The 23485-nt window shown below is 37.1% G+C and overlaps 1 protein-coding gene across 1 annotated transcript in view; it reads left to right on the top strand.

Moving 5' to 3' along the window:
* The first annotated feature begins 5390 nt into the window (after positions 1–5390).
* Positions 5391–23485, top strand: part of LOC121407406 (papilin-like) — a 28622-nt gene continuing 10527 nt past the window's right edge. The window contains exon 1 of the mRNA XM_041598462.1: positions 5391–5845. Coding sequence (XP_041454396.1) covers positions 5780–5845 — 66 coding nt within the window. The 5' untranslated portion in view covers positions 5391–5779. The remainder of the gene's footprint in view (positions 5846–23485) is intronic.

Genomic DNA, 23485 nt, shown 5'->3' with positions numbered 1-23485 from the left:
GGGCGAAATATTATATGATAATAGTTTCAAAATGTGAAAACCCCTTAAAATTTTTAAATCAACATTTAACAAATTTCCACACACTTCCACATTATATACAAAAAAATAACACTAGCTATATGAGGGATTATATATTTTTGATGTTATTGTCGCAGTCGCGGCCACATGCATGCTGCCAGTCAAGCAATTTGAAATCCTATTTTAATAAATCTTGCAACATCTATATTTGTTGCTTCCCGGGGGCACTTACATTGACAAGTGGATACCGTGCGCCACCAAAAAACACATAAAAAGGATGTCTTTTGAAGATAGGGCACGTTACGTACCCGGGGGCCACTTCCAATCACGAGTGGATACCATGCGCGACCATGCATGGGGTCTCGAAAAGCACCCTAAACACATAATTTTCATATTCTGAAAATACACTCCTTAACAAGTATTGGCGTGTGAAACCCTACCCTTAACAAGTATTAGATACAAAACGATACTCTTGGCAAATATTCCCTGAAATGAAACCCCGGGGGGGGCACTCGACCAGAAAAGTGATAGGGTGTGCCGCGGGAGAGACAAAATACGGGGCCTTGGAGCGGGCTTATTGTAAAAAGGAGGGTCCTCGGAACGGGCTTCGGAACTACAATTTTGTGAAAACGGGGGTCCCTGGAACGGATCGTCAGCGTGTGAGTACGTGCACATGCACCCCTATGGAACGGGCAAGCGTGCATGATGCAGCTAGCGCGGCCTCCGCCGGGTGCGCTCTCGCAGAGACGATGGTTGGACAGCGCTCTGCGGCCGCTTTTCACCAAACTTGCAGAAGATGATCAATGCGACCGGAACGGCGTAACGAAAAATATGCGAAGCCTTGGAGCGGATTTCTTTCTTCTTTTTTCTCGTTAAGAACAAAATGCTATGCCTTGGAGCGGCTTTCTTTGTTTTTTTTCTCAATAACACAAAAATGCTATGCCTTGGAACGGAAATTTGGGTGTGAAAATGGGGGTCCCCTCCGCGGCACATACCCACTATGCATTATATACTGAGTGCCCCCCCCCCGGAATGAACCCCTATAAGTAGAGGAATGTTTTATTGTAACGGTCCTTCGGTCGTCGGCTTTACCTAATTTGGTTTAGTACGACCCCATCGTCTACACCTCGCGCAAATCGGACTCTAAACACGAAGTGTTGGGGCAAAAAGGATATCCTTTATAAAACATTTTAATTTTGTTTTATCCTAGACTTATTTTATTTTACCCTAGACCTGTAATTTGATGAAGTGTCAAATATGAGTCTGTGCTTGCAGACTAGTTCGAGCGAATGCAGTACTAACAATTGCATAGAGTGAAATTCTATGAAGCTTTTCCGGAAACTCGATATAGCGCCATCTTTTGGTTGTTCCTTTCAAAATAATTGGGGCGTAGGGTAACTTTCTGAAGTCCAATGATTTGTTTGGCATTTGCTTTTGATATAGGGTTTACCCCGGGGTTATCCAGGGGCGATTGCAAGATATATTAAAGGATAAAAGACGTGTGCCCCCCCCCCCCTCCCAATGAAAATCATGTGGGTATACATACGGCTTAGCCTTAAACCTTCCCTTTTTGGTACGTTCTATCTTCATTCCCCCCTTTTCTCTCTCATTTTCATTTTTTTTCTCTGTTTCCTCTCCATGTTTTCCCCTTATTGCTTGAAAATCATAGCTAGGGTTGATCCCCCCCCCCCCCCGACTTCATACTAACCCTGTATATCGCAGCGCAAGTATTATCTACCCCCAGTGACGTAACTACGGGGGGTATGGGGGGCACGTGCCCCCCCCCCCCCCCCTCCAATCGGGTGGCAAAAAAGGGAAAGGGAGAAAAAGAGGGAGAAAGGAAGAGAAACGTAGTGGAAAGAAGAAATATTAATTTCATATTATATTATAATTATGTTATATTACTGTATATTACATAAATACATTTTTTTGTAATAACTTAACATGCTTAATGAAACATAATTTGCCCAGGGCCTATGTCTTCATTGTTCTTGGTGCTCGCATTGTCTGTTTAACTATAATAGATCAAATACTTTTTTCGGAATACTATAGTTTTCAAGTATATTTGAGAGACGTGACGTAATCAAATCAAGTCAATATACACCAAATATATTTCCTCGCACCTCGAGCTATTATTGTTTTATGTAGTGACATATGCTTCTCTTTCATGACTACTTAAAGAGATCGCCCCATTTTAAGGTCTTAATATCAAACATTTCCTTCCGTGTTTATGTTCGCATTAAAGGATTGGTGAGATATGTGTGCTCTTTCATGAATTCCTAAAATCAGTCCTTAAAAGTCCCTTTTTCTTATCTGAATATCAAAAATTTTCAGCCCGCGCTTCTTTCCACCAATTATTGGTTAGTGAAATACGTATAGTCTTAGTGAATTTTCTACAAACAGGCCTTAGAATGCCCCTCTTCAGGTCTGAATTTCCTATATTTTCAGCTCGTGCTTCGCGCTCGCAATATTCATTAGTGAGATGCGTATGATAATCATGATTACAATGACTACAAAGAGTGAATCATGTGTTTAGATGTAATTCTAACCAAATCAGCAAGCACTTGGCCCTCGCATTAGATGACTATGGTGAGATATGTATACTCTTAATGGATTCCTTGAAAAATAGTTCTCAAAATATCCTTATCCAGGTCTGAATTTCCTAAATTTCAGCTCGCGCTCGCAATTTGATTAGTGCGATGCGTAATCATGATTACAATGACTACAAGAGTGCTTCCTGTGTTTAGATATAATTCTAACAAAATCAACAAGCGCTTGGCACTAGCATTAGATGAATATGGTGAAATATGTTAATTGATTACTGAACCAAATTCCTTAAAATGTCCATGTTTGGGGTCAATATATACAAAAAAAATCAGCTTGTGCTCGATCGCGCTCGTAAGTTTGTTTAGCGAGACAGGATTGTAACATGATAACAAAAATGTGCTTATAATGCCCCTTCCTAGGTCTGAATGTCAAAAATGTTCAGCTCGCTCTTCACGCTCGCATTATCAGTGAGATACATATCCGTTTAATGGCACTGTCCTTAAAATATATCTTTTAGGTCAGTGTACCTAGCAACTGAGCGCGCTTCGCGCGCACACTAGGTGACTCAAAATTTTTGATGGTGCCCCCCAATGCCGTGACCAACGGTACGCCACTGTCTACCCCCACTCCCATAATATTTGGAGCTATTATTGCTCCATGATTATATTCGTGTACAGTGTGAAAAGGGGCAGCAGTTAAATAACTTAGTTGGAGTTAAAGATTTTTACTTAATACTTTTATTTAAAAAATGACAGATTTCCAATGAAACAAAGCAGTGATTTCGAAATCAATTAGCAAGTGCATAAATGCGGCAACTAACGATTTAACAAAATCATTAGTTCAGGCCAGAATTATGATCAATGCAGATGTATTTCCTCGTACATACAAGTAATTTGTAATCTCCTTTAATTTGCCGGCACAAAATATTGTTTACCAGTTTTATTTTTGTTTAAGGTCAATGTCCAAACCTCTCCGCATACCAGAGAGAATTAGAAAGCACACGCCAGGCATGTGGCTACATAACCTGCGTAGAATTTTATTTTTTTAATTGGAACACAATCGTAAAATATTTTATCGTTGTTTTTGTTGATGAAGTTATCTTATGAGGAAACAGTGGCTTGGTCAGTCAGCCCATATTATGCAAGTGGTCAGGGGTCGCGGAAGCGGGGGGGGGGGGAGGGCTTCAGCCTCCTAATTTTTTCCAAAACCTAATACGTAAAAATGACCATAATTATGATTGTGATTTTTTGCACGGTCATCCCTCCCCCCCCCCCCTTGAAAACTGTTCTGCGGCCCCTGGTGATGTTATGAGCTCCATTTAAAACGAAAACGTTGTTTTTGGTTTCATTTTGCACATTTTCCTTCAAATTGCCAAATCAAAAAATGAAACTTTACACGATTTCTGTTTAAAGAGTGTAAATAAAATATGAATGTAAGATCAAGATTAGGCTAATATTCAAAGTAGAAATGTAATTTCCTCTGTGATTTAAAGAAAAAAAGAATGCAAGAAACAATATATATATTTCATCATGTTTCGTCACTCGAGTCTGGAGAGTTAATTCATTACGTCAGTTCTCGTACAAAGAGAAACTTTGCACATTAACTGTAGGCCTATAAGTCTAATCTTTAAACGGTTGTAGTTTCAGAAAAATTAACAAAAAATAAGATACGTATATTTTGCCCAAATAAGATTTTTTCCGATAAGGGTATCACTGGCGGCTCTAGGGGGGGGGGGCACAAACGGCCCGTGCCCTGATTTGAGAAACAAAATTAAAACTGAAGTGTGCCCCCTAGAAAGTGAAATCTCTTTCTTTTTTTTTTTTGCTTGTCAAATTTTTCCTCGGAAAAATGTGCCCCCCCCTTTGGAAAACCCTGGATCCGCCCCTGTAGGGTACAGGTTACAATAAAATTTTCAATCTTATCTGTTAATTTGAAATAATTTAATATCCATTTAGCTAGCTTGATGATCTATTCATGCAAACAAATTGTCAATATTTGACAATGTGGGAGGCTGGAAGCGAACCCTGGAAAAGGGAACATTAATTTTCACGATTTTTTCTTTTATTTTCAAAATGTTGTCCTAGATGAATATGGTAGATTGTCTGTTGCATTTTGTTATTCATAGGACCGAGAAAAATACTTTGTTCTATAGTTTACGTGTAAGTTTTCATTAAATTTCAAATTGTTCCTTTTTAAACTATAAGTATCGCGTCAAACAGTAAGATAGTGATCTAGACATTTTGAGGGGCCATATAGGACAACAAAATAAATAAATGAATATAAAAAGATAAGAAGTCGTCAGACAGCGAAGCGAGCGAAAATAAAAATTACTAGCCATTTCAAAATGATTTTTTTTTAACCTAATCTTTAAAAAAACACACACAATACATTCCCCTTGTTTCCTACCCTTTCCTGTCTGTTTTGCTTTTTCCTTTTACATCTCTTCATCGTGAAACTTTTCAGGTTGGGGAAAACCCCCCCTCCCTCTCCCGGGCCAGAGGCGGCAGACCTGCGTAATGTCAATCATGTATCTAAGGGTCCCACCCTGCCTATGCCAATGAACAAAATAATTATAATTTAGTCCTATATTTTTTTCTTTTGGTGATTAATGCGGGAACAAGACAAACTTCATTTGATTTTCAAGCGAAATGTCAACGCTTGAAATTTCAAGAATGATAGCTAAAGATGGTCACTGACCATTCGCGTGACCCTTCTTTTATTGTGACGTCGCAAATCAATAAACATTTGCTACGGGAAGTCCCTTTTTACCACTACCAATAGTTTTCCCCTCCTTCGATTGATTCGTGCGTAAACGCATGCGGAGTTTACTGAGAACGCCGTCATAATACATGTATGTTTGTCGATTGAGTCGCAGTGTGCGAACAATTTTTTACCAGCATAGGCTCCAATGTCGTTGCAGACGACGCCAGGCCGGAGTTAATCGACGAATGTTTTGGAAAATCTACTGGTGGAAATACAATTATACCATATCGCTTTGACGATCACTGAGGATTCATGTAGCCGTGATTATACCTAATTTAGGTTTGGAGTTGAAGGTCGCAGTTTATAACTCTATGTTTAGGAGGCTTCATAGAACTGTAGCGCATAGACTGATAACTCGAGCGATCATCCCACTTTCTCAGCAGCGGAAGGAGCCAAGGCTAAGCGAGGGGAATTTGTTTCATTCTTTTCTGATCCTTTAAGAGGTCCCAAAATGAATCGACGTGGCAAAACAAAGGAAGGTTTTCTGTATGTGAAGCAACCATCACGTTTTGGAAAGGTGAGTACATTGTGAGAATGATTCTGGTTTTCAGGGAGTGACGGTATAATAATTGGTAGACAAAAACTGACAACTTTTATTCCAGCGGAGAATACACGTATGCCGTACGAGAGACGTACAGACTTTGGGTGTGTCGTCGGGGCATCCCGCCGGTCCGGTTTGGTGTATTTCGAACAGCTACCTGTACCTGTCGATATCATGGATTATTAGAATGAATGGATCGTAATCGAAGTGGGAGGCATAGGGAGAGGACATTCCTGGAATTGTTTGGGGCATCAGTCGTCTGGTAGTCCCTTTCATTCGCTTTTTCTTTTGCATTTGAATGGTTTAAGCTGCATCGTTTTATTTGTTAGCCGAAATCCATGAAAATGAAGGTATGTTTTGACGGTCATCACAACTTCGCACAATCACAAACTGCAATCAACAATTCACAATTCATAATTTTATTGTGTGATACTCGACGTGTGTTGAGTGCTGAGCACATATACTACTATGGGAATTAAAACCAGTCGGTGGAGCTGGAGGACGGCTGGTTGCCATGGCGAATCGCCCATGATCCATCCATGAAAATTGTACGTGGTAGATTTTAGCAGTAAAGCCTTGCACCTGTTGTATACCAGCGGGAAGGGCCTTTACGGGTGACATTTTATAATTTGGCAAATCTGAGCAGGTTAAAAAAAACTAATGATTGTAGTATTTACCATCTTTCCTCTCTGTGATCGCATTGTCAGATCGTGATTATGTGGGGCTTTATGAGAGGTATATTGTGTAATTTGTTCATTAGGGCCAGCAAGCCTCCCCCCCCCACACACAAACATTCCCGTGTGATGAAATTATAGCAACAGAGAGAGATAAAAAAAATAGAGAGTAGTAATATTCTAAAAAAAATATTTCAGTAGAAGAAAATCCCGTTTTTCAATTAATTTCCAGGGAGATGTAGAAAAGATATTTTGGGGAACAATTTATTCATTTCTCCAAAGTGGTATTTGGGGAAACGGGGGGGGGGGGGGACAGGACGGGGTAATGATAGCCATATTGTAAATGATAGCCATATTGTAAATCTTGCGACACTACGTACATCTAATCAATATGGAGTATGGATTGAATTATGACCCAAATGTGTACATTTATTTTCCAGGATATAAAGTAAACCTGTTTTGTTTCCATGGTAACATGGATGGACTGGTATCATTAACAGTAATTGCCTGGATCTCCCTCTTGCGTCCCTCTGAATAATGTCAACAGACAGTATGCCTGTTGCATACACAGAATCGGTTATGATAATGATGATCAATTAAATGACACCTGGGAACCCCAATGCATTCATACTAACATGGGCAGTGTTGGTGCTGGTGTCAGCAAAAATAATTATCTATTGTATACCTATTCATTTAATTCATCATTTTGTCAGCCTCGGATGATAAAAATGAGGAGGACGGCTGGTTGCCATGGCGAATCGCCCATGATCCATCCGTGAAAATTGTACGTAGGTTTTTCATGATGAAAGACAATGAAATAGACTGAAATCGCGATAATCTACCAGTATTAACCACAGGCAGTTCATGAAAAGTTTAAGCTTTGGGGGGATGGGGGCGGTTAAAAAAAGTAGTCTTGAAATTCTATTTACTATTTTTTTTAAGATTCCTTTCGAGATCAGTGATGAAAGGCCTGGCGAGTATATAAATAGGTCCACATCGAATGGGTGAATTGAGTATACAGTACACCATGTATGTGAAGCTTTCAGTGCATGGGTAATTGGATGTTATGTAATACACTAAGGACTTTCTATGCCTCTTGAGCGAATATAAAATGATATTGGATTAATACAGGGTATTACTCTGTGCAAGGAGATATCTCCTTGCTCTGTGTAACTGTATTCGTGCAGCTTTGAGCGAAGAAAGACAAGTAAAAAATTATATAGGCCTATGTAACCATATTCACTGGTGCGTTATTACAATAATTATCTATATTACTTCTTTTCTAATGATCTAAGCAGTCTCCCGCTTAAACAAGATTGCTGTTTCACAATCCGGAAAGATGGCATAGTCTGGGATTTTTTCTGGATTACACAATCTGTTATTTACAAGTGGGAATCCCAATACAGAGACTTTCCTGTTTTATGAAGTCATTTAATACTGCCTTGCCTTGTTCGACGTCCGTGACGAAACTCTACACCCTATTTTATTTCATTGTTTTGTCAGTATGGGTGGAGTGTGTTATGAAAGTCATTTCTATGATGATGGGCTTAGAGGGTGAAAGTCCAAAATTAGAATCATGCTGCATGCCTGCAGTTTATTTTGCACTGCCTTTGGCCTACTAGGCCTACTGATCAAAGTATATATCCCTGTCCATAATCCCAGCTCTAACTAAAAAGATTTGTCACTTAAATGTCAATCAGAAAATTCACATTTTCTTGGTTGTTGTATCCTCTCTCTTGTCAATATAGTGGAAATATCTTTTTGGAAACAAAACCTATTTTATTGTGAACGTTGTGAATGAGAATTAATGGCATTGATAACCCTTCTTGCAATTAAAGCCTAAGTTCGTGTAGTGGTTTCTTTGAAGAGTTATTTTTGCTGGGGGAGGGTGAAATAAAAAAAAACATTTGAATGCTTTTGTAACATTGATAAAATCATAACAGTTGAATTGATAATTGGTAAAAAAATCCCACTTTTTTAATAAATGACGATTTAGAGTTGTTTGCCTTTCCGTTGCGTCATTTTTTTCTGTCTGTTTCTGTCATTATGAAATAAAAAAAAATGATATAAGCCTAATGTGATTGCAGAAAAAAAGAGACCTTGAATTATTAGTATTACTTCTGGTAATCCTAGCATGAGTCTGTCATTTTCCTCAATATCGTTGGTCAAGTCATTGTATAGAACAATAACAACAAAATGGCAGCGTAACTATGATCTTAAAGAATCAGACGCAATATCGGTCACTAACCTATCCAAAATCCGGTTTTATAACTAAAGAAAAAACCTTGATGAAACCCTAAGTCAATTCCAATGTTGTAAAATAAAAATACAGTGAACTTTTGACCATGACTGAGCATGAAACTGGACAAGTATTTAGGGTCGGCTATATTGCTTTCTTGCACGAGAGAATGGACTAGCTCATAAACAAAACTTTGCATGTGAATATCTAATATGAAAATGCCAGCATAAATCGGAAAGAAAATGTCCGGGTCATTCATCTCCGCAGCGGCCCCTTCCATAGTATAGGGCGATGACACGCCCCTCGAAACGAATTATTACCCACATCATGTTCTATTACATTTGGTGCAGGGGCAGTGAAACAGGGGGCTACCCCCCCCCCCCACCTGTTTTTCAATACACGTGTACAACACCATCTGGTTGTGATTTTTATATGGTCACCCCCACTCCACCCTTCCCTTCCACTTTTCAAATCGCGCCGAGGGTCCCCTGTGATAAAACCGAATCATGCGTGTACCATGGAGCAATAGCTCTATGCATGTACCCTACTCCATTTTGGTTTTAAAAAAAATAGTGCACTTCTGTGCCTAAATTCTTTTCTTTATATGCCTATATACTGCGGGTCAAAATGGGAGTTTGGCATATGGTTAAAATTGTATAAATGAAATGATCATTGGAAATATTCTCATGGAAAATCACCTGTAGGCCTATATGCTCTGCAAGCTGAATTGTCTTTGGTGCGCACACACGTACAGTCATCGTATTATGGGATGTTTCAATGCATGCTGCAGTTGAGTTTTAACACCGAGATGGTTCCAGCTCGATACATTCATTGTATATTGAGCGGCTATAACATATTTTCAAGGTCATATATTGGATATTATAGGAGAGAAATTATCAATATCTAAGCCTATATGAAAGTGCATGAACCTATTCAACGCGTGATGTATAGATAGAGAAGCAGTATATAGTAGGGAGTCGATAGGTGATCAGGGGTGTGGTCCTAAGCTATCCCCCCATAATACATCATCAGTTAAATGACTGGCTGTCCATTGCCCCCTTGTAGAGAATCGAATGTATACCCTCTTGAATTAATATTAATGAATAAACCAACCAACCAAAATAAAACAAAAACAAGAATGACGAATTTTTCACCCCCCCCCCCCCCTCTCCCCCTCTCTCTCTCTCTCCGCGTTTCTAATTTATGCCCACACAATAATTACAGAAAGGTAGTAGTAGTTGGCCTTGGAATATCCACTTCGAACAAAGTGAAAGTCTTGTATATGGTTGTCATTACCGAAGATTATCATGATTGGGGACATTTTCATTGCGGCAATCATTTTGAATTTTCTCTATTTAAAAGTGTGTTTGTCACCATCAGAGCTTTGTGCCGAAACGGCCCATACTTTCTATTCATCACGGGTATTGTTATGAATTATGTTGAGTCCAATAATGCGGGGCTGACTCATAGATTATGTTTCAATGGATCAAGGAACTTCATTTTAGAAATACTTCTTTGTTCAGAATAAAGTTTCGAATCCCTTGTGATATGCAAATTCAAGTATGTTTCAGATTATTTTGATTACCCGACATAGCACCATTAGTGAAAGGTGTATGTGTATTTTTTTTCGTGGGGAAAGCTCAAGGGAGCGTTTAATCAACATTTGACTTGTCAGATTTCACAACTTTATTTGGTTCTGATTGGTTGAGAGGCACACGTGACTGTGACTGACTGTTGCTATGGTAACTACCCGACAAAAGATACTTTGTCAGATAAAACATCCCGCAGGCGACAAGTGCTTTTATGAAATATTCTCCACCCAGGGCTTTGCATGATTATCAACGAATGTGAAGAGAATTTAGTGATTAGGGCCTACATAATTCTATCTTACCATACACTTTAAGACAGCGGTGATCCATTACAGAAGTTTTTTTCTTGTGCCCTTATACTTCTAGCCTATGATATTCCCCCGAAAGGCGAAATGATGTCAGAATACGACTTATATCGATCAGTTTGGTATGACACGACATATCCTTTTCATCGCGACTCCAAATCGGATTTGTTTAACCCGATTTCAGAATTTCCGCTGGATCCACCCCTACTTTCTATCTCCCCCATCGTTCGTGGAAGACGATGAAAGCTGCATGAATTCTTTTGACATGTTTAGAGCGAGAATCATGGAGAGTGGAATGATGGCATCATGGTATAGAAGAACAGTCCATTCATAAACATAAGTTTTAAAAAAAAGGTAATCGGCATGTCTCTTAACTTCTGGAAAGTAAAAGTTTCATATACTTCCTATAAACTTTGGCTAAAGTCATATTTGCCGGGTGAAAATAATACAATTTCTTCATGAAAGCACCGAACGTGGGTGTGTATGCTGAACATTTAGAATGAGAAGCATGACTCATCTTTGAATTTGAAAATACAGTCATGTATACACTTGCATGCCAGCATAAGTATATTCTTCGAGACTTCGACACTTATGTTTAATTGACCACAAAATAATTATATCAGTTATGGTTATACAATATGGCTGTCAGTGTGGTAATTAATGATGATCATGGAGCCAAAAAAACATATAGCCCTGTCCAAAATGGTTATGAATTCACTTAAATCCAAATAATCAAGGTTTGTAAATTGGGCGGGGTATTATATCAAGATGTTGTTTCGCCATAAAAATTCTTCTGAAATATCTAATCATGCATCATATACAATAAACATCTGTTGCCTTGTGTCTTGGGTACCCAATACATATATTTGAATTAATAATCAAAATATTTCATTTGAAATTAAGTGATTACTCCAAGCTGAAAACAGTATGTTTTGGACAGATAAAGTAAAATCAGACAAAAAAAAAGCACTGGAAATGTCATCAAAATCGGACTAGAAATAACTAAGTTATGTTATTTTAAAGTTTTTATAATATTTTGGTGAAATATTCTGCTCATGAATATACATTGAGAAAGTTGATGTTATATCCCATTTTGTTCTTCTGTATTTTATTTTATGAAATAATATGTATTCAAATTTAATCAGTTGAATGAAATAATGGAATAACTACTTATTTTAATAATAATGATAAAGATAATTGTCGATGCAGGTTATTTTGTTACAAGGGAGACATCTGTTATCATATTCATGACTGCGTGCATAACTATTTGTACAAAACATTGCTAAAATTACAAATTCAATAACTTTTTGATTTATCAGATTCTGATATTTTCAGGGTTTTGTTCAATTTATTTATTGATTCATATAATTATTATCAGTCCGGAGTTCCCCTTTAATATTTCACATAGTGCACATACAGGAACTTCTGAAAACTTTTTTCTTTTATATTTTGCCTTGTTGTAAACACATATTATTGCTGACTTTACATGGACGTGTATATTGCTGCCAACGTGCATTTGTAGGTAGGCTCGATGTATAAATTGCGGTTGGTTTTGACAATTAATTTGCTTGCTTTGGATTTCGACATTCCTAATATCTTTGGAAAATTATTTGAGTGGAACCCCCTTTCTCCATGACAATTGTGTATCCCGAGCCCAGTTGAATAGTGTAGTCTGAAGCCGAAACCTCGACTTTGACCCGCAGTTTAAATCGAAGACCTGGATAATAACTACACAAATGAAACTAAGAATATTTTCATTATTCTATCGACACTGAGTTTAGATTTACATTCAGTGGGAACATTTCGCTGAGATCATAGTAAATCAACCGTAAACTTCATGATCCTAAATGAATTGTTGAGCAATCTAAATGATAATAATATAGGTCTATTTTGGCAGACTATGAACGAGTTGAAAAAGTAAACTGTGCAGTATTTCTGTATGTTTCTGTGGTAGCTCCATGGTGTATGGGTTCTCGCGTATAGAGATTAAAAGTTAGTTTGTTTAATATTAACGCTTTTAGAAATTATATTATTTGGATGTAGATGATAGATCTGGGTTATACAATACTGGCCGATGAGAGTTATCGGCACAATTAACGTACATAATGTAAATTTCTGACCCCCCCCCCCCCTGTACTGTGCGACTGTTTGACCTCTGAGTTTTATTTTTAATATTAGTACAAAAATAGCCTACATCATTTTTAACACTAATGAGAATTTGGTCAGATGGAAGGAGATTAGATGAAATTAAACCCTAAAAAAAACTCACGCTTCGCATTTGCAATAATTGTTTATTCGATATACTAGTAAAATATCTTGTTCTTTATTTAAAACTGTCATATTTTCAGCTGGAAATATCACCGGAACTGATCATACTGGAAAGGACTCTTCATTAGTCGGAACCACCTCATAGGAAATCCCGGTTACGGGTCTGCTTGCAGAAAATTGGGTTCCCATCGAGGGAAATAATAGTAAATGACGCAAAGCGATTTATGCCAATTACATGTTAAAGAACACCTTACATTGTTAAAGCAATAATAGTTTTAAAAATGATGTTTAAAATCGTGTTAATAGAAATATCCTTGAATAGTGTCGGAAGAATGAAAACTAAAACTTTTTTCCCTCTGTAAGGCTCTATAGTCGGTGTATTATATTTGTTGATGGATGAATAATCATTTTTTTGCTAGGTTTAGTATAACCACACGCAGGGCAAACGGCATTGTATGGTTCAATAGTGCTTTGGTACCTCTCGTAGATTATTGGACACCCCCCCCCCTTCCCACACACACTTTTTTTTTTTTTAATAATATTTTATTTTCTTCCTCTTTCAAAACAATAAGTTGACAATCACAATATAAATAAAGATTCTTTGCAAGTATACAATCAATAAACAAACAAATAAATGTATCAATATCAAGGAGATTACAAATATTTTTGAAATGATTACAAAAAAAATTTAACTGCCAAATTTCTCTTCTATAACAATGTGAAACATTTTTTTTGTGAAAGAAAAAAAATTACCTCAATCACACACACACACATTTTCATTTCATGGGGCTCCTCCACTCTCATCCTCCCTCGCTTTAAAGGGATGCCCCGGGCTGAAAATGATATGATTTAAACAGATAAAGTAAACTCAGACAAAAAACACTGAAAATTTTGATCTAAATCGAACAAGGAATAACAAAGTTACAGCATTTTAAAGATTTGCATTATTCCTGTGAAATGGTTCTTGGCATGTCTTCATGAATATTCAATGAGCAAATTGATGATGTCATATCACCACTTGTCCTTTTGTGTTTTATTATATGAATTTAGGTGTATTCAAATTATTTCTCCCCAGAACTGAAAAAATTGGATTGATAACTAATTATTTGCTGCAACTTATTTCATTATAAATGAGACACATTATCACACATGTATGAAAAAAATGAAACAATTATGATCTTATGTAATAACATCAGAAAAGGAAAGTGAGGATGTGACATCATCAGCCCACCTAATGAATATTCATGAGGATGTGCATATAACTATTTAAAAAAAACATTGCTAAACTTTGAAATTCAATATTTTTGTTAGTTGTTATACGATTTTGATGGAAATTTTCATTATTTTGTTCTGTGAAAATTACTATATTTATTTAGATATAAATATTTTCAGCCCGGAGTACCCCTTTTAAAAGGGTATCGTAATGCAATTAAAGGAAGTACCATATTTGCATTGAAGTATCGGTCTGTTAAAACGAGGTAAAGCCTTCAATTTCAACAAGCCACCCCCCCCCCTTCCAAAAAGGGGAGATAAATCGATAAAAACACCAAAAGAAATTCCTCTCCATCATGCACCGTGCCTAACAGGGCTCGAAGCTATACAAAATCAGCGTAGTATTATTGTTGTATTGTTGTTCATAATCAAAAGAGAACACAGACTCCGTGTACCTATGAGCTGGAACACGAATATCCCAAAGAGTATAATACAATTACACTTTGCACTTAGTGGACCATACATTCCATGACAAAATTAGAACTAAAAAGTTATTGTTGTTATTCCGAGATGAGTAACAAATTTCAGGCACATTTTCTGAAGTATGTACCCTTATAACCCATCTTTCTCCTTGAATAATAATTAAATTATAAAATCAACAGTAGGAGATGAGAATATATTAAAAAAACAACATTGGAAGAGAACGGAAAACAAAGAGAATGAAAACAAGATAAGAAATATAGCATAGAAGTTACAGAACAGGGGATCAGAAAAAGAATTGGAGATTAAAAAAATAAGAAAATTAATAGAAAAGAATTACATTGAATAGGAAATTGTGGGATAGAAGAGGAGAGCATTAGAAAATAGAGCTAAATATTCAATGGACAATTTTGCAAATGAATAAAACAAACTTGAATAAAGTAAAACAAAATTAAATAGTTAATTGCAGTCGTTTCACGCCTAGATTCAAGATTAAGGTAAATTCTCAAGGGCTTGGCTTTTTGCCTGTAGCGTACCAGTATTTATCCCGATACCATCATCACACGAGATCCTGTTTCTAAATAAATTTGTTTTTTCTGTACAGTATGATGTAAAATGTTGTATATTTGATTACATACAAATGAATAAACCACAGACACTACTATGTTTTACCATGGACCTACTAGCAAATGGTTTTACTCAGGTCAGTGGGATTACCGTGGGTCACGGCATTGAGGGGGCACCAGCAAAAATTTTGAATCACTTACTGGGCGCACAAAGCGCTCTCAATTGCCATTTATACTGGCCTAATAGAAGCATTTTAAAGGTCAAGTCCACCCCAGAAAAATGTGTATTTGAATAGATATAGAAAACAAAAAGAGCATAACGCTGAAAATTTCATCCAAATCGGATGTAAAATAAGAAAGTTATGACATTTAAAAGTTTCGCTTATTTTTCGCAAAACAGTGATATGCACAACTCAGTGACATGAGACAGTCTACTATGTCCCTCACTCACTATTTCTTTTTTGTGTGTGTTATTGTTTGAATTATACATTATTTAATTTCTTACAGATATAACAATACGGGCCAACGTAACTGAACCAAATAGTATTTTACAGTGCTATTTCCACATGTTCAGGGAGGAATTTATAGTTGTTTCACTTGACAATGAGGAGAAAATTAGAATATTTAATATTACATATACAAGAGAAATAGTGAGTGGATGACGTCATCAATTTCCTCATTTGCATACCAACCAGGATATGCAAACTATTTCATGAAATTAAGCGAAACTTTATAATGTCATAACTTTCTTATTTTACATCCGATTACGATGAATTTTTCAGTTTTATGCTAGTTGGATTTTTTCTTTTTATTCAAATCAACTTTTTGTTGGGGTGGACTTGTCCTTTAAGGACTGTGCCATTAAACAGATATGTATAGCACTCATTGAATAATGCGATCGCGAAGGGTAAGCTGAAAATTTTTGACATTCAGACCTAAAAAAGGGACATTATAATCAATTTTTTGTAATCACGATATGTGCTTGTCTCACTAAACAAACGATGCGAGCGCGAAGCGCAAGCTGGAATTGTATCTATTGACCCCAACAGGGACAAATGACTAGTTTTTTTTTTAATTAATGAAGAGCATAAATATCTAACCGGTCATTTAATGCGTGCGCTTCCTGTTTTTTTTTAAGAATTACACCTAAACACATGAAGCACTTTTTATATTTATTGTAATCATGAACATTATATGTATCTCACTAATCAAGTACTGCGAGCGCGAAGCGCGAGCTGACCATTCGTATTTCATACGTATTTCGTATATATACGTATTCGTATTTCACTTACTAAATCGCGCGAGTTGAAATTTTTTGATAGAGTATGTATTAAGATCAGTAAAGGGGAAATTTTATGCCACTACATAAAACAATAATTCGAAGTGCGAGCAAATATTATATCGACTTGAAAGCTGGATGTTTTTAGTACAACAGGATTATATATTTCATTAAACAAAAAATACGAGCACTAGGAATGATGAACACATAGGCCCTCAGCAAAATATGTTTCATAATGTTATGAAAAATATATTTGTATACTATATATAAGTTGATATAATAGAATATACACTAGTCTCTTAAATACGCCTCTCCCTCTTTTTCACCTTTTCCCCCGGTTTTTTTTTCTTTTGCCAGCCGACGATGGTGGGGGGGCACGCCTCCCCCCCCCCCGTAGTCACGCCACTGACTCCGGAAGAGATAAACGATTATCTGTATCTGTTTTAAGACCCCGGTTTAAGACATAAAAATTATCGAGTATACTACGAAAAGTAAAACGCAATCTTAACATTTGTTTTACACTTTTACCATTGCTGTTTCATACGACTCGACACTTGTCACATTATCCCTCTGGCAAGAAAATTCTTGACGGACCATGTATGCTAATTTTTTGATTCGTGACAGATCAAGTTGTCTTGAACATGTCACATTATCTTGGGCTAATACGTAGAGAACCTTGATGGAAATACACAATCGAATATCCTCCACTTACATCAAATTGAAAACGATTTGGCCAAACAATTCTGGCTGAACTTCAAGCGAGAGAACAATTTGAACCATGGAGCTACTTTAATAACTATATGATCCGAACATTTCGTGGGAACCTGAATAAAAGTACATGGTTTATAGGCCTACATCCTAAAAAGAGAAAGAATAACTTTGTTATGTTTGATGTGATTGTCATGTTGATGTCTGCGCGGAAATGTGAACCGATGTCAGACAACGATAAGAATTATCAACGTTTATACATCGCTCTACACAATTTATATTAAATTTCAATCACGACTTGCCCTCCCAAAGGCCAATCCGAGAATTTTCTTGCCATTGTATTTGTCAACTTTTTGGGGGTTGGTGCATGTACTCTGGCTCTTGTTCAAGGCGAACTAATCGGACGCACGTAGGCAGCGAATCAGCATGTTGTCTTTGAGTAAGCAGAATTAATTTAAGAATTTCCTCCAACTAAGACAAATTTAAATTGATGCCTCAAATAATGCCTTTTGCCTAATTATAATCGCTTTTGAAATGACCCAAAGTTTACAAACAATAATGTTGTTGACTTTAATATGCAAGCGAGGGTGATGCGATCGAGTGGTGTTTTTGCATAAATTACAGTTGAAACTGAAGGATTTTATTTTGGTGTACTTTTTATTTGGGGGGGTGGCGGTGCTGGAAAAAGATTGGTTTGACAATGCATGGGGATGACTGCCCTTCCCCCCCCCCTGATAGTTACTACCTGATACTCTTGTCTAGATATAACCTTTCATATTGGTATATTGATCTATAATTGGACCTATTCGTTCCTCATTACCGTCATTCTGATACCACATCCTTGCCAAGGTTGCACACAGCGTCGATGCAGGGGATCAGTCCCCCCCCCCCCACCAAAAAAATATTAAAAAAAACACCCTATTAGGGCACAAAAAATAATGCACCATAAGTGCCCAAGAAATGCGATAATATCGGCCTCTTTGCTCCCTCGCTATATTTTGAAAGATTTTTTACGTATGCTTACCATGTAATAGGTCCATGTTCTTACCCACCCCACATAATGAAAATGCGTACGTTTTAACGCTTCTTGGACTTGAAGCCCTATGCCCACTGACAGATCCAGGTAGGGGCAGGGGCGCGCACCCCTTTATATTTTGACAATTGTCCATTGAACACACATATTGTCGTAGCGTACCTCATTGAATAAGCCATTATGCTGAGTGTTTCATCTGTTCGTGAGTTAAGAACGACTTTAAGAACGACTGCATGGTGAACCTTTCATACGCGCTAAACCATCGCCAATGAACAGTTTGGTGTATACCATTTACCACAAGAAAGGATTTTGTTCTTAAAGTCGCTCTTAACTTGCAAACAGCTTTATAAAACGGCCCCTCCCCCCCCCCCCCCAACCATTCCAACCATCACACCACCACCACAATCTCTGCTGTGGCTCCTCGTTCAAACCTTGTGAAAATGACTCATCTTTTGTTCTTCAATTTATTCTTCATCCACTTCTTGCTCGTACATTCTTCCATTAATTATGATATCCTATCTTCAGAATATTCCCACATTTCCGGTTTGACAGCGAATTGTAATTTTGTGTTCTTTTGTATACAATTTGTGGTTGCCCTTTGGTACTACTGTGTATAGAAAATACATGTATAAACTATCCTAATCAGTAGATCCTTTTTAGTATATTGGACAAGAGAAATTTGGGGAGGGGGTTCTCAAAGGAATGTATGATTTTGCCGTTTTCTATATGAAATAACAAATATTACTCAGAAAAAGTAAAACTTTCACTTTTCTCGCGATTGTTTTGGACCACACCCAGATTTATCATATACGTCATAACTTTCCATGCATTGTTTATATACCGCAACTGTTCAAAGTCTTGTCTCTGCTTTCTTCCAATGTTTGCAGGCGTTGTCATTTTGGTATACTTCCAATGGAGAGCCCCCCCCCCCCCCCGTCAAATGAGATTTTACACGGATGTTATTTTATCTTCTCTGATATCGCTTTCCGAAAATTGATCTTACTGAACTTTCCGATTTGAGAATTCTCAGGAAAAAACAATTGCTTCCCCATTAATATTGCTACAAAAATGCAAGCCATCTTATTACACTGTTTATATCTACTTTGTCTCCACAGACACACCAAACAAGTATTTCAAAATCGGGGTAATTATTTGCTGACTCGCGCAATAGAAGTAAATATTATTATTATTATCATGGTATTTTTTCTTCGTGCGTGATGATAGTCCAAAATTAGAAAGCAAAGCAAGGGGGAAAGTATTGTAATGATTTCGGAGTGATCATCTGGGATTACTTTTGTCAATACTTGCCTACGAACATGGGCAATGGTGGGTTATTCACTTGTTTTGATTGGGACACGAATATAGTTATGGAATGTGTGGTGTCATATTGGGGTAGGCGCTACATTCATATGTGTATCTCCTGTGGGACCAAGTTCTCCAACAAGTAAAGGGGAGAATGAAAGGGACCCGGTCACGACCTCAAACATTGTACCCCGTCGAGTCATTTCAGTTATGGGATTTGACAAAAGACGGTGGGGTGTATTGTTACCGGGTCAAGTAGGTTTGTTTATCCGTTGGGTTTGGGAGTTTGTGAATAGTTTTTGCGCTATGCGAGTCAATGCATGAATATTGTGCCTACAGTGCTGGTATTGTGGAAGTCTGGTTTTGAATTGTACACAGGTTGTTGTAGTATTGTAAACATGGGTTTTACTCTGGTATCCCCGAGTCGTATGACTTTACAGGCTAAATCAACAGATTTCTCACACTGCTCTATAGGTTTGGGCAGGGAGTGTATATAGTATGCATGCATGGGGCAAATTGGCCGCCACCATTTGTGTTTCCCCCCAAGTAGGGGACCCCACCCCCCCCCAAAAAAAAAAAATAAAGAGTAGGCCTCTATCACAAAGAGAGATTCGGGTCGTACATCTAACTGGATCGGGAACTTTATCAAGAGGATTGACATCACCCTTAAGTCGCCCCCCCCCGCATGATAATATCCTGGCGTGGCGCCTATAGCCCTTAGGTGGACGGTAATGAGTTGAAAATTACTTGTATCGTATTTCCAAACTTCGGATCCTTCCCATTCTTCTCCTCCTCACCCCTCCCCCCCCCCGTCCCCCTTCAACCAACTCATTTCTCGATTCATTAATGATATAGAAATATCCCCATCAATGAATATTCTCCTGTTCCCTTCGGCCCGACAACGATACGAATTTCATAATATAACCTTTCCATTACTTTGATTGTTGTTGTCTTTGTTTTCGTTAATTGGCTTGATAATCTAATGGGGCGTTTCAAGATTCTTGCGATCACAATATATATGCGAGACTTTTGGGGATCCTAAAATCAACGGGTCCAAATTCGCTATATGATCACTTACGAAGTTTTTGTAACCTCCTAAAGCAATAAAGCGTGCAATAAGAGTAATTTCTGTTTCATGATAAAAGTAGATGCAGTGCATCTAGTGTCTTTTGCTCTTGAGAAATCTGTCCTTCCGCGCAGTTTCTATTCATACGTGAAGTTATCCTGACAAATTAATTAATTGAATTGAATTTGGCAAGTAATTTGTAACATCATTATTCTACAAGAATTCACTTTGTCCTCACTACACTTACACGTATTCAAATGACACTTTCATCCACCCATTGTATGTATTTACCCCTATTACTCATGCTGTTTGTACTTTGTAGGCATATTCAAACAATAGTAAACAAATTGAAAATCCACTGCCATGCATATAAACAAATTCAAGGGAACAAACCTATGTACAACTACATTGACCTATATTTACATTTTACAACCACGTCATTGACCGCAAGTAGCTTCTAGTCAATATTTCGAATCTCTGAAAAGTAATTTTAATCACCAACTCAATTAATTTCTTTATTTTTGTGATCCAAATGGTCAAGGTAGCAGTCCTCGTCATTGTGGACACTTTAAACAATGGTATCAATCAGTATAAATAAAGTAGAAATACCAGCGAGATATAGCCGTATGTAAATAAGCAGTGGCGTATTAAACTGTACAAGGACGGTGGGGGGGGGGGCTTGAGAACACGTGCCCAACCCCAAACGGTTGGCAACGAAAAAGGGGGTTAGAAGAAGAGAGGAAGATTAAAAAGAATAATGAAAATGTCGATTGCATGCAGGTAAAAATAATTGTATCATCAATATCTTTCTTGAAAGTGTCATGCGAAGTTCTCTCGCAATTTAGATGTAATCGAAATTGATTGAAATTTGCATCACTCCATCCAGTTCTCACTCCAGTGTATTAAGAAAATAATCTTATATTTGGACACAGCATGTTATTTCCTCCCTTTCTTATATAGCATCTCTAGTAGGTCCATGATTATAGGATGGCATAAGCTAGATGTTGGAGGCAAACTAATCTGGTGATGGCTCGAATATCTATTTTTCCGGAAGCAAGGGGTTCCCCAAACTAGAAAATTTATAGTCGTACACACTCTAAAAGAGGGCTGGTCAAAATGACCAATACGTCGAGGAATATGTGCCCGACCGACAGAAATTGTCAAAAATTAACATTTATTGATTATAATCTACCATAATTTTGGTTGATATTAACCATTTTTATCACAAATTCACCAAACATGCCAACATATTGTACATTATTGCCCCCTGTAATACCGTGTTCTCACCCCTGTAGGCTAACATAATGCATGAATGAAACAAAATAAGGCTTATGCTAATTTCTATTTTCAATAACAATGACTTCTTGTATAGGCCTATATACATCTTGGCCCATAAAGTCCCTACAAGTGAAAGTGATACTCATTCAGAAAGCACTATACCCAGATATACCCTCGTACTTCCGTAATATCTAACCCGTAAATAAGGGTGGAGGTGGGGTCCGGTTTCACGGTCGGGGTCATTTTCTAATGGTATTACCGAGGGGCTTATCCGTGTATTGTTTTATACAGGCCTAGGCGTTCTTCAATATTTTGACTTGATTGCGGGCTGTATAGTTTCTTTGATCAATGATTTGTCATAGATTTGCCTTGCTAATTTCAAGCTCGGTTTTTCAATGGTATCTTCAAAACCGTTTTTATTCACACGTCATTGACTAAAATTATATAGTCAACATGTAACAGAAGGCCTACTTGTAATTAGTTTGAGAGGATTTCGATTGTGAACCACAAACGAAAATATATATTTTGGCCTTTTTAAAATAAAAATAATTATAATGTTGTGATATGCCTTATGGTTCGACATTATTAATATTAATACCATCATATTTCAACCCTTCTCCTTTCCGTTAAATTCTATAATTTTCTCACATTATCTGTTTTTTATGGAACTTTTTTTTTTTTGGGGGGGGCAGTCACGCATCCCCAACCCCCTCATCTATTACGACAGTGGATGAAATATAGATCCAGGCTCTTTTCAGCCAACTGTAATCTGTAATGAACCAGATACTGACATGTATAGTTTAGGACAAACACTAGTATATATTATACATTCCATTGAAAACCACAAAGATAAATACCGATACGAGAATCCCTGACGATTGTTAAAAGTAACTAATTTTGGTTTTATTTCTCCCTTTTTGTGTGTGTTTACATGCTTGATGACGCGTGAAGGGAAGTGGTAAAATTTAGGATTTTCGTGGGACGTATTTCAACAAACAATATGTTTTTCTAAATGTACAAATGTATATATGGACTATTAAGTGCCAAGTGTGAACTATACTTGTCTTATATAGATTGTAGCTAATGATTTTGTATTTCCGTTTCGCATCGTATTATGAATTCTTCTTGTTTCACATCTCTGTATTAAGTTGATTGTTCACCATTAATGTTCTATTGATTTTGTTTTTATAGGGGTACTTTTCATTACTCAATGTTCGTATGGTTTATATTTTTCTATCTAATGAGACTTATGATTAGAATTCATTTCGAGAATACTCTTTAAAAGTTTCATTATAGTACAGCTTTAAGCCGATCATTTCCTTGTTATTGGTTTCTATTATCATGCGATTATAAGATTTAGGAACAAATTTGTAAATTCATTTTCAGACATCCTAGTAATTCGCTGAAATGTTATTTAATAGAAAATATCATTGATACGTATACGCTCTTCCGAATAAAAAAATATTGATTTGCATGTGGATTAAAACGACTTTATCATTATCATTATCAGTGGAATTGCAGTCGACTTGTTTTATCCTCTTTTTTTTCTCAGATATCACTAATTACTGGATGATTCACGTTGATATTCAGCGTTTAATTTGATTAAAATTCCATTGT

This window comes from Lytechinus variegatus, chromosome 2 (genome assembly GCF_018143015.1).
Source record: "Lytechinus variegatus isolate NC3 chromosome 2, Lvar_3.0, whole genome shotgun sequence".
Lineage (NCBI taxonomy): Eukaryota > Metazoa > Echinodermata > Echinoidea > Temnopleuroida > Toxopneustidae > Lytechinus > Lytechinus variegatus.
Note: the sequence above shows the minus strand (reverse complement) of the source record. Positions and strands in the feature narration are given on the sequence as shown.